This window comes from Phascolarctos cinereus, unplaced genomic scaffold (genome assembly GCF_003287225.1).
Source record: "Phascolarctos cinereus isolate Bilbo 61053 unplaced genomic scaffold, phaCin_HiC Scaffold_726;HRSCAF=1367, whole genome shotgun sequence".
In the NCBI taxonomy this organism is placed as follows: domain Eukaryota; kingdom Metazoa; phylum Chordata; class Mammalia; order Diprotodontia; family Phascolarctidae; genus Phascolarctos; species Phascolarctos cinereus.
The window spans coordinates 424,791,511-424,803,001 of record NW_027556098.1 but is presented as its reverse complement, the minus strand read 5'-3'; the positions used below and the strand labels follow the sequence as shown (position 1 = coordinate 424,803,001).

The 11,491-nt window shown below is 55.5% G+C and overlaps 1 protein-coding gene across 1 annotated transcript; it reads right to left on the bottom strand.

Moving 5' to 3' along the window:
* Nucleotides 1–1,984: 1,984 nt before the first annotated feature.
* Nucleotides 1,985–8,099, bottom strand: NAPSA (napsin A aspartic peptidase). Its single transcript, XM_020971976.2, has 9 exons — nt 8,023–8,099; nt 6,943–7,066; nt 6,724–6,847; nt 5,923–6,041; nt 5,366–5,565; nt 4,686–4,808; nt 4,277–4,421; nt 3,305–3,403; nt 1,985–2,500 (listed from the first exon to the last, which is right to left on the bottom strand). Exons 1-9 carry the CDS (start codon nt 8,085–8,087, stop codon nt 2,321–2,323), a joined length of 1,179 nt encoding a protein of 392 aa, XP_020827635.1. The 5' UTR covers nt 8,088–8,099; the 3' UTR covers nt 1,985–2,320.
* Nucleotides 8,100–11,491: the final 3,392 nt, after the last annotated feature.

The following is an 11,491-nucleotide window of genomic DNA, read 5'->3' as shown; positions in this document are numbered from 1 at the left end:
CCCTTGAGACCCCTCCCCAGTCCTTCATCTATTCCTGGTAGCCTAGATGACTATGCCCTCTTCCCCCTCCTCCCTCCCCCTGACTCCAGGTTCCAAGGTCCCTTCAACCCACCTCTCTTCCTTTCCCCTCCCCCCATTCCTCCAGTCCCCCTCTCTTCCTGGGTCCTTCAGGCTCCCTCACTCCCCAGTCAGCCCCCTCTCTCCCCAGCCCTAATCTGATGGTTTCTTTAGCTTTTCAGAGGCCATTATTCCCCCACCACCACCACCTTGATTCCGCCTTTCCTGCTCCGCTCTCTCCACCTGTGGCTTCTGAGACCCCAGGCTGGTCTCTTTCACAGGCCTGGGCTGGCTTCTTCATTCTTGCTCTCCTTCTCTCTCTGCATCCCTTCCAATTCATTCTACATGGTCTTCCTCTTCTCCCTCTTTTCTCACTGTGGTTTCTCCCCATCTCCCTTTGTCCTTCCTTCTCACCCCACCCCCAGCTCCATCTATTTTTCCCCTTCCCCCACCCCTCCCATCCCTCATCCTGTCTTCTATCTGGTCATCCTCTCTTGCCACCTTAGCACCATCTCTCTCTTCTGACATCAATCTGCCCATCTCACTCAGTCCTTCCCCCTCCCCCTCCTCAGTTTCACCAAATCTTAGACCCAGAAGGGATCGTCTGGTGAGGCCAACCCCTTCATTTTACAAACTGGAAATCCGAAACCTAACAAATGACTTGCTCTGGGTCATGCAGGCAATGATAGCCCAATCTGGATTGGAACCCAGGTCCTCGGACTGCTGATCCAGAGCTCTTTCTCCTCTCCCTTGCGGAATGCTAGTCTCCCTTTTCATGCAATGCCCTCAGTCTTCTCTCGACAGCCTCATCAGCCATGCCTTTCCTTTGGCCCCTCCCTGGGTCTCCTGCCTTCAGAATCCCCTTCCCTAGCTCCTTCTCTCCTCATCTCTGTGCCCTTCTCTGTCGGACCCTTCCCCTTCCTCGTCCCCATCCATCAGACCCCCCACCCCAGTCACCGACTCCCTCTCCAACTCCCCCTAGGCTCCTCTCCCTGTCCAGCCCACGCAGTCTCTGTCTCATCTCCAGCCCTTTCCTCAATCCCCACAGTCCCCGTCCCCCTCTCCCCCTCATTCTTCTCTCCCTATATCTTCTTCACTCCATTCCTGCTACACCTTTAATACAGGCTTGTTCCAATTTCCTGCCAAGTCCCTCTGGGCCTCTATCCCTAACCCCCATGGTCCCCCCTCCCCCACCTCCATGTCCCCTTCCTCGGTCTGGAGTGTCTTTTTCTCCCCACCGCAACCCAGCCAGATTCTACCCTCAGTTTGGCCCCCCTCTCCCGCACCAACCTCCTCCCGTACTCACGGTGGGGGCGGGGTAGTGGTTTCCGGGGGGGGGGGCGGGGTGGCTCCAGGCCTTGGCCCCTGGGACAGGAGGAGAGAGCAAGGGAAGAGGTGGGGGCTCAGGCCGCGGGGCTTGGACCCGGGCCGGCGGCTCCGGGATCCGGGCGGTGGCTGCTGCTCGGGGGGGAGGGGGAGGGGGCCGGAGTTGGGGGGATGGTCTGACATCACTACCCGTGGCGGGGGGGGGGAGGGACCACCCTAACCCACCCACCCCCATCCCACCCCTGGGCCTCTGGAGGCTGCTGGCCCCACCCCTGCGGCGGACCCTGGCATCCCTCGCTAGGAGAGCAGGGGAGGGGCGGGCCGGCCCAGCCCAGCCACCTGTCAGTCGGTAGCCCGCCCAACACCGGCCAGGGCGGGAGAGAGAAGCTCAGGAGCTCCGAGCTGAGGGACTACAACTTCCGGCATGCTTGGGGGGAGCTGGCCTGCACTCCGGACGCAGCTTGGCCGCGGAGCACGCCGGGACTTGTAGTTCTCTCTCTCAGACGACGCTCCCTTTCCCCACCCCCATCGGGCTGCGGGCAGGCGCCAGGCGCCCACGCGGGGCGGGCGCGCGCGAGGGACCAAGGGAAGGACGCAGAGGAAAAGACACATCGCAGCTTTTTATTCGGCAGTTGAGGGGAGGCAGAAGAGGGGGCAAGATGCTGCCGAGGAGAGGCGCGGCCTGGCCCGGGACTGCAAACTCCCCCTCAACCCCACTCCCACCCCTGGAGATCCCCAAGCGCGGAGCCGAAGAGGATCCCCGAGCGCCGACCCAAAAAGGAACCCCAAGGCAGCCCCGTAGGATCTCCTGGCGTAGGGGTGCGGGGCGCATCCCGCTCAGGGGTCTAGATGCGGGGGACGCGGTGCTCAGCTCAAGGGTCTGGGCGGGGCCGGGGGGAATCGGGGGACTTGGAGGAAGGGTCGGGGAGCTCCCAGTTCAAGGGCCCCGGAGGGCCCTCCGCGCCCGTGCCAGCCCCACGCGGGCTGCCCCCCGGTCAAACACAGCCACATGAGGCCCTAAGAAGACGTCACCGAGGATCCAGAACGGGCCGGCGGGCGGTGGCACGTCCAGCGCCAAGAAGCCGGACAGACAGAGGCGGGTGCGGCCGCTGGCCAGCTGCGGGGCGAGGGCAGGAGCGTCTGGGCAGGCCCGCCCCCCCCCAGCGGTCACCCCGGCCGCAGCCCAAGAGCATCCCCGGAGGCGGCGGCGGCGGAGCCCGTGGGACACCAGCAGGTCATCGCGCCCCGCCCCCCAAGGGTCCCCCTCCCACAGCACTGCCTAGTTCTGAGCTCCCTCTGGGCCGGAAATAGGGTCCCAGTCTCATCCCGGGGCGGCCAGAGGTGAAGTCACTCCTGGGGCCCCTGGCCCTGTCCCTTGGGGCCCCTGGCGTGGCGTAGCTAACCTCCACCCCCTCCCCCATAACTGGACAACTCCCCGCACGCAGTTGATTGGTGACGTCACTGCGGGGTGGGGGGTGGCGGACCTCGTTCAAAGGCCTGTGACGTCAATAGAAGCTCCCAGCCTCCTGCTCCTATCTCATTCCCCTCTCCCCTTCCCCCAGGGGTACTGCCCTATTCCTCACCCAGGGGGGCTCCTGCTGCATTCTTGGGATACAGCCCACTCCGCAGGTCTATGCGTCTACCCCTCCCCTCAAATTCCCCCACCAAATTCCAGATTTCTTCATTTTCCCAGGAAACGCAAGTCCTATTCCTTGAATTTTCTATGACGTCACAGTGCAGGGAGAGGAGGAGTATTTCTGTGCTTTGGTCAATAGGGGGAAGGAAGGTGACGGGAGCCCAACCTCACCTTCTGCAGTCGCCCAAGCTCTGGCCCCCTGGTGCAAGGAGCCTAGAGGGTCCACCCGCACATTCCCCCCAGTTCCTGTGACTTGAGTAATTAGCCTCGAGCGAGCCCCCCTACCTGGAGGACATAATCTTGGGCGGTCAGGTTGAACCAGACACCACCGAGCAGGAAGGAGATGGGTGGGAGGACCGGGAGTCGGTCACAGGGGATCAGATACTGCGGGGAGGGGGAGGGGGGAGTCCATTCTGCTGTGTCACGCTCATCTCTTCCTTGTCCATTCACTCCTTTGCACCCATCAGAATCCTCCGCTCCCCTTCTTCGCGCTCCTCCTGGGGGCCCTACTGAGCACAATCCCCTCCCCCACCCCACCCCGCCTAGGCTGGCCCTTCTCCAGCCTCCTCTTGCCCACGGGTCTCTGAGTCTGCCCTGGGCTCCCCGTAACGTCCAGTTTACAGCAGGCTCTGCGGGAAAAGCTGTTCTCCAATCCCCTCCTAGTAGCTGGTTCCTGGCATCCAGGGCACCCCATCCCCGCCCCCCCAGCTCTGCTGCTTAAAGCTGACTTCCATCTATGGTTCTCCTTTGCAAAGTCCTTTAGATACAAGCTTCTATTGGAGCTCATAGCAACTGCCTGAGGGCATTTCCCCTCCTCCAACCCCTATACACCTGTTCGGTCCCATCACCAGGACTCCATTATCACTTCCGACGGCCCTGGGCCCACTGCCCACCCTGCCGTTCCTTCGCGCGGCGGCCAGCAGAGCACCCAGGGCTTCTGCCTGTCTTCCTCCTCAATGCCCCGCACGGTGGGGTTCTCCTTCCTTGCAGCCCCATCTCAGCTCCCAGCACAGAGCCTGACTCTTTCCTCTCCGTGCTTTCTCAGAGCGCAGTACAGCACTCCAGCCCCTGGCGGGGATGCTGAGAATCATCCCTGACCCAAAGGTCTGAATGTGGGTTAGGCCCCTTCTTACAGAAGTCAGGATGAGCAAATGTCAGTTGGACAAACGATCCCAGCCCTATCCCTTTACCCTCCATCCTGAGTCCCAGAGATCTGGGCCCCCCTAGCTTCTCCCCTTCCCAACCTTCTCCTCTCACCTCCCCAGCCAGCAGCGGGAAACCACCAATGAGTTTGTGCAGCGCCCCGATCTCCTTGGAGGGCCCCGTGATGAGTGAAGTGCCCGTGTCCAGAATAGTAGCACAGCCTTTAGGGCACAGAGTCAGGGAGTGGCCCACAGTCACACTGGGGAGAAAGATAGGGCATGAGCTCCTTACCCAGGCACCTGTCTCTCCAGCCCCACCCTTCACTGACTGACCTAGGCACCTGTCCCTCCAGGCCCTCCCCCCGCCACTGACCCAAGCATCCTTCCTTAGAGACTCCAGGGGAGTCAATTATACCGGCAATCGAGTCGCAGCCTTCTCCAGCCTTTGGCGCTGTTCAACCCCGCCTCCCCCCCACCCCCCCAGCCTCATCCCCCTTAAGGAGCTAGGCATTTAAGCCCCTCACCGGTCCATATGGATCTGCCAATAGGCTGGCCGGGTGACAGGCAGGAAGGTGAGCGGGGGGATATAGAGAGCTGGATCTGAGCCTCCTAGAATCACTTCTCCACCCGGGACTGCTTCAGGGTCTCTGCGTGGCAAGAACGGAGTTTCTAGAGCCCAGGGGACCTGAAAGACCACTCAGTCCCTCCCCTTCATTCACAGAAGGGGATCTGAAGGGGAAAGTGACCTGCCTTTGGTGACCCAGTTAATAAATCTGGGAACCAGTATTGAAACCCAGCTCTCCTGCCTCTCAACCATGGCTCTGTGCCGGGTTGGGGGAGGATCACCAGGTCCCCAGGGGCAGGGGCAGGGGCAGGGGGCAGGGTACATACAAGCTCAGGAAGGGACTGCAGGATTTCCAGGGTTTCCCAGTTAAGAGGGTTGAACTGCCTATGTCTATGAGGGCCCTGACAACATGGGAGGAAGAACCGGGAAGGACCTTGGGAAACATCTCACCCAGTCCCACTTCATAGAACGAAAGGGACTCAGAAAGGGGAGGGGGTTATTTACCCCACAAGGTGGGCTGTCCTAAGAGGAGAGGGAGGAGAGAGGATGGGCGGGGCTTCCCAACCGGGAGGGGAGAGTGGGGGAGGGGACAGGCGGGGCTTCTCATGGGGGGCGGGGTTTCCCATCCCTTGCTTGCACCTGTTGAGGTAAAAGGAGAAGACGGGCTGATCCAGCAGCCCCAGGTCCAGCAGTGTGTCCAGCGGAGGCTGCACTCCGGCCACGGCCAGAGTTGGGAAACCCAAGCCGAAGATTCCGTCGAAGCGGGCCAGTGCAAAGGCCAGGCTTGGCTCCCATAAGGCTTCCCCAAAAACCAGAGGGCCCCCCCCAATGCCTCCAATCTGGGGGGACAGGAGGGGTCACGATGCAAACCCAAGGGTCACATAGGAAGTCCCTCCCCTTGAAAACAGTAGCAACTTTCATGAAGTGAGAATCTCATCCCCAATCCCTCAGAAGTCGTAGTCCTAGGGGCAGCACACCTGCCTCCCTAACCATTCATTTCACGAGGCACTGGCCCAAGGTTTTATGTCTGCTGTCATTCAAGCCTCATCTCAGCCCTAAAAGGGAGGTTCTATAATCGATATGGTCGTTTTACAAATGAGGAGACTGAGGCAGAGGCCAAGGCTTTGTAGCTAGTGAAGACATTCAGGGTCTGAACCCAGCCCTAAAGCCAAAAAGTGATGGTTGAGTTGACTCACAGTCAGCATGTCCTCACTCAAAATGCCATCCAGCCGCCCCGTCCCGTAGCGGATGGAAAATTGGGTCCCATTAGGTCGGAAGGAGCTGGAAGCCTTGGGGTCATATCGATGATGGAACCCTGGGCCATGAAGGGACATGAGAGTGTTAAGGGGAGTCGCTGTGACATCCCTCACCCCATTCCCTTGGCCCTGGCCCTGGCATTTGGCCACCAGAGCCAGAAAGGCCTGCCCAGCCTAGCCCTCCCAACTGACAGAGGAGGAAACTGAGGAGTGACCAGGGACACTCGTCAATGGTCAAAGAAGATCACGGAGGGGATAATGGCTTCCCTGAAGGATAGACCATCCTCAGGAAGAGGCAGCAGACCTGTCCTGCTGGGCCCCAGACAGCAGACACTGGCAAGGACTGCCCACCATGAAATGCCAATCACCCTCATCCAGGGGGCAAGGCATTCCCATCTCGGCTCAGGTTGGAATCGATGACCTCTGCGATCTTTTCCTGGCTGGAGAAGCCATGATTTAGGGAGACTGAGGCCCAGAGAGGGGAGGTCACCAGCAGCCTTGGGGTCTACAACCTCCCTGATCTGACAGGCCCAGGAAGGGGTCTTTTCCAAGGTCACACAGCATGCATAGGTGTCATCTAGCATCTAGGCCTCTTCCTTATTTGACTGAGGAGGCTCAGACAAGGGAAGGGAAGGGACACTACCTGCTCACTGAGCAGCAGGAGGCACGGCCAGGCTTTTGTCTCCTATGGAGGCGTCCTGCACCCCCCTCCCCAAACCCTCCCACTTCCCGCCTTCTCACAGCAGCCCAGGCTGAAGAAGCTACATCGGCGAGATGGGACCCAGAGGTTGGAGGAGCCGGTGTCAAAGATGACGGAGAAGTTCTGGGGAGGCGTCCCCAGCCCTATCTCCCCGTAATACTGAGCCTGCTTGGAGAAGGAGAGAGAGAAGAGGCTGAGAAGAGGCCCGAATGGGCAGGGGGAGATGAATGGTGTGGGGGGAAGGGGGCCAGGGCACTCACGTCCAAATAGTTGGAAAGCGGCACAAGAATGGGCCCGTCCTTGGGCAGAGGGACCTGGGGGGTCCTCCAGCCCCTCAGTGAGTGGAGGGTGCCAGGCAAGCCTGGAACCCTGTGCAGGGGGATCCTGTAGAGAAGGGGAGGGCACTGTTGAGGGAGCTCGTGAGGATGGCTCCCAGCCCCTGCCCTGGCAAACACTGGAGACCTCAGGGGGTGAGGCTTCCTTGGCCTTGGCCTCCAGGAAGCCCTCCTGGATTTCACCCTTGTTCCTCTTCATTTTCTCCTTCTCCATACGCATGGGACATCCCCCAATCTGAACTTGAGCTCCCTGAGGGTAGGCTGTCTTGGGTGCCCTTTGGGTATTTGTTCTGTGTGCTATCAGGCAAATCGAAGGATGCTTAATACGTGGTTGTTGCCTGAATGAATAACTGATTTGTATCCCCAGCATAACACCCCACACTCGGTAGGTGTGCAATAAATGCCCATTATATCGAATTAAAATATTCAAGACCCATAAGTGACAGCATTATAGAGGCACCGAGGTGTTGCAGTGGATAGTCCTGGGCCTGGAGTCAGGAAGACCTGAGTTCAAATCTAGCCTCAGACACTTTACTAGTGGTATGATGCTGGGCAAGTCACTTAACCAGTGTCTGCGTCAGTTTCCTAACCTGTAAAATGGAGAAATAATAGCCCCAAGCTCCTAGGATTGTTGAAATATTAAATGAGATAATAACTGTAAAGTACTTACCACAGTGTCTAGCATAGTAGGCACCAGAGAAATACTTATTCTCTTCCCTCCCCCTTCTTCTTCTCCACATCATCCCAAAGACCATCCTCTCTTCCCCCACTCCCCATCCCTGAAGAGCATGAAGAATGCAGGGGTAGGGGGAGCCTTCTCCCCATTAAGGGTTAGAGTGGGAAATGCCCTATGGCAATTGAAAGACATTTTGAGGAAAATGGGAAAAAAAGTTGGAAGGGAATTTGAAGGTGTCCAGGTCAGGGAGGAAGGTGCTGGGGGTGGGGGAGGAGAGAAGGTATCTGGGAGAGGAGGGAGGATTCTGGGGAAGAAGGGTCCCCCACTACCTGATGAGGGAGGCCACCACGGAGCTCAGAAGCACCAGCAGAAGCAGCTCCTGACACAGATACATCTTGGAGCAGGTATGAGGGGCCAAGAGTGATTGTGGATCTTTCCTTAGAGTCCCTACCCCACCCTGCCACGCCCTCCAGGAAGGCAGAAAGGGCTGAGTGGTAGTGCTTAGAACAGGAAGGGCCCTTCAAAGTCCTCTAGTACAAACCCCTTTTTGTTGGGAGAACATGCGGACCCAGGTAGGAGCTTGGGGTCACCCAGAGCACCCATCACAAACCCTTCTTCCCCCCCTCTCCTTGATCTGAAGGGTCTTAGTGATTGTTCAGAGCCTGGGGTGACTGGTCTCCCCCCTCCCCCAAAAAGCCTGGTGCTTCCTCTCCTCCTCCCAATTCTACATGTATTCTGCTAGAAAGGAATGGCATTGGAGCATGCTGGGGGCATTATTTTATGGTTCTGCCTCAGTTTACTCATCTGCAAAGAATGGGTGAACCATCTATCTCTTAAATCCTTTGAAGCTAGGATACTGGATATGATGTTAGACAAAGCTCTTTCCCTCTCTGTGCCTCAGTTTCTTCAAATGTAAAACAAGGATTGACCTGAGAGGTTTCTAAGCCCCAGCCCTTCTGGAGAGGCCAAGATCAGCCGATACCCCTGGGGAATTTCCAGGGCCTCAGCCTTCTCTCCCTGTCCTTCTCTCCACCCCAGGCCAGTTCCTTCCCTAGATCCTAGTGAATAATTAACCTCAAGGGTCCCTTCTAGGGGAACAGAAGCGCCCTAGAAGGGGCCCCCATGTTTGGAAAGGGTCTGGGCTGGGCTACTGGCCAAACTGGAGAAGCTTAAGGAAGGTGGAGACCACTCCAGAGTCCCAGGGTCTCCAGGAATCACAGTCTCCGAAGTGGAAGGACCTGGGGACCAGCTAGCCCAGGCTGTACCTGAGCCAGACTCTTGTCCCCAACACACCTGATGTGCTTGGAATGCTCACATAAACCCCCCCCCCACCAGAGGCCCCTCCACATCCCCTCACCCCTCCCCTCTCCTCCTAGGCTCCAGGCTCTGATGGTGTCCTTGGCCAAGGCCTGCCCCCTGGAGGGCTCTCAAGCCTTTCTCCTGCTGTCTCTGAGGCTGTTGTCTCCCTCCTTTCTCATCTCCCATCTCTCCCTGGCTACAGCGCCTTGCTTGTTGTCTACAAACAGGCCCAGGTCTCCCCTCCTGGCATTCCTTTAGGCTTTCAGCTTATGATTCTCCCCACTTTATAGCCAAATTCCTAGACTGCCCACATCCTGGCCTCCTCTTGCATCCTTTTCCTCACCTCCTCCTCACTCACCCCTTGAAAATCTGACTTTTGACCCACTATGGTGTGAAAGCCACTCTCAACCACAAAAGGGAATTACAAACGATAAAATAGTTAACTTTGATTGCCTGAAACTGAAAAACTTCTGCATAGACAACATTAATGCACTTAGGATAAGAAGGGATATGGTTGAATGGGAAAAAAAATTGTATCAAATTTCTCTGATAAGGATTTAGTACCAAAGATATATAAATAATTAATATACACACATACATACATACATACATACACACATGACAAATAGTCATTCCCTCAGAGTTCCTCACTGCTAAATTCAATGGCTTATCCTCATTCACTCTGCTTTTTTATTTAGTTTTTTTTTCAACTAACAAACATTTATTTTCTTCCCTCTCACCCAGCTTCCATTGAGGAGGAGGGAGGGGAGAGGAGAGAGAGAGAGAGAGAGAGAGAGAGAGAGAGAGAGAGAGAGAGAGAGAGAGAGAGAGAGAATGAATCCTTGGAACAAATATGAAAGTCAAGCAAAACAAATTCCTCTGTCCTCAGTCAATGTAGTCCCAGCTACTAAAGGCCTGGAAAGTTCTTCTCCTGAAGTTCCCTGGTGCTGTCAAATGGTTCAACCTCAGAAATGAACAGGACTTTAGCTAAGAAGCAAACCTAAAGAAGATGCTTGGCCATCTGTTTCTCCCTGAAGCCCTTTGCATCTCACTCATGTTTGAAATCTCCTGTGTGAATGTGAGAGAACTGTCCTGTTTTTGTGTTTGTCAGCACAGTGCTTCACACACAGCAGGTGCCCAATAGATTCCTTTTCAGTCAACCAGTCAATCAACAACTATTTGTTAAGGACCTCCTCTGTGCTAAATTCTGGGGATAGAAAGACAAAATGAAAGAATCACCATCGATCTCTTGCCGGCATTTGAGATTTCCAACCACCCCCTTCCTTCTGGATGCACTTCCTTCCTTGTCTTTGATGACACCACTGTCTCCCAACTCTTCTACCAGTCTGACTGTTCTGTCTCAGCCTCCTTTGCTAGATCATTCTCTCACACCCTTGGACAAATCACTTAACCCCCCTACACCTCAGTTTTCTCATCTGTAAAATCAGAGGATGGACCCAAGATGAAGTAGGTACACCCACCTTCAGCCAGGAAGGTGATGGACTCAAGACACAGAATCGGATAGATAGTTTTGGACATGACCAAAGAGGGAATTTCCTTCACTCGCCTATGTGTATTCATGTGGTTTCTTTCTCTTTTGTTCAATTGGTGTTGGTGGAGGGAGAAAATAAATGTTTGTTGATTGGAAAAGATAAAATGAAATGAGGGGTTGGAGTAGCTGGCTCTCAAGGTCCTTTCTAGCGCTACAATCCTCTGAACCATTAAGCATGGATGTCTTCCACATGGCTCTGTCCTGAGCCTCTTCTTTGCTCTCTAGACTTGGTGACTTCCTCGGCTCCTGTGTATTCAATTATGATCTTTATTCAGATGACTATCGAATCTATGCATATAGACATAACCTCTGTCCTGAATTCAAGTAGCTGCTAGACATCTCTGACCCTGGGCATTTCAAAGTCAGCGTAACCAAAAGAGGATTCAATGTCCTTGCCTTTAAAAACATCCCTCTCCATACTTCCCTGTTTCTGCTGAAGGCACAACCACCTTCTCATTATCCAAGTTCCCAATCTCAGAGTCATCTCTGACCCTTCCCTTTTCCTCACTCCAATCTGTTGCTAAATCTCATTGAATCTATTTTCATGACATCTCTTGCATCTGCCTCCCCTCTCTTCCCTCAAATGACCACTGCCATAGTTCCAGTCCTCATCTCCTCTCATCTGGACTATTTGTAACTGGACTCTTGGCTTCCAATGTCTCCCCCTCTCCATTCCATCCTGCACATGGCTTCCAAAATGATCTTCGTAAATAAAACACTTGGTTTGTTTGATACCCATGGAATCAGACACCTAGAGAAATGTGGCTTGGGGTATTATATTATAATTGTACAAACCGCCAGGTGGCATTGGAAGCTCGTGTTCCATCAGCTCAACAAACTAAGGACTTACCAGTTTAGGAATGATTGCTCTGTAAATTATAACCTGTCAAGCAGTTCAGCTCCCATTCTCACTTGGGTTCCTGACCTTAATTTCCCTTCTTGTAATA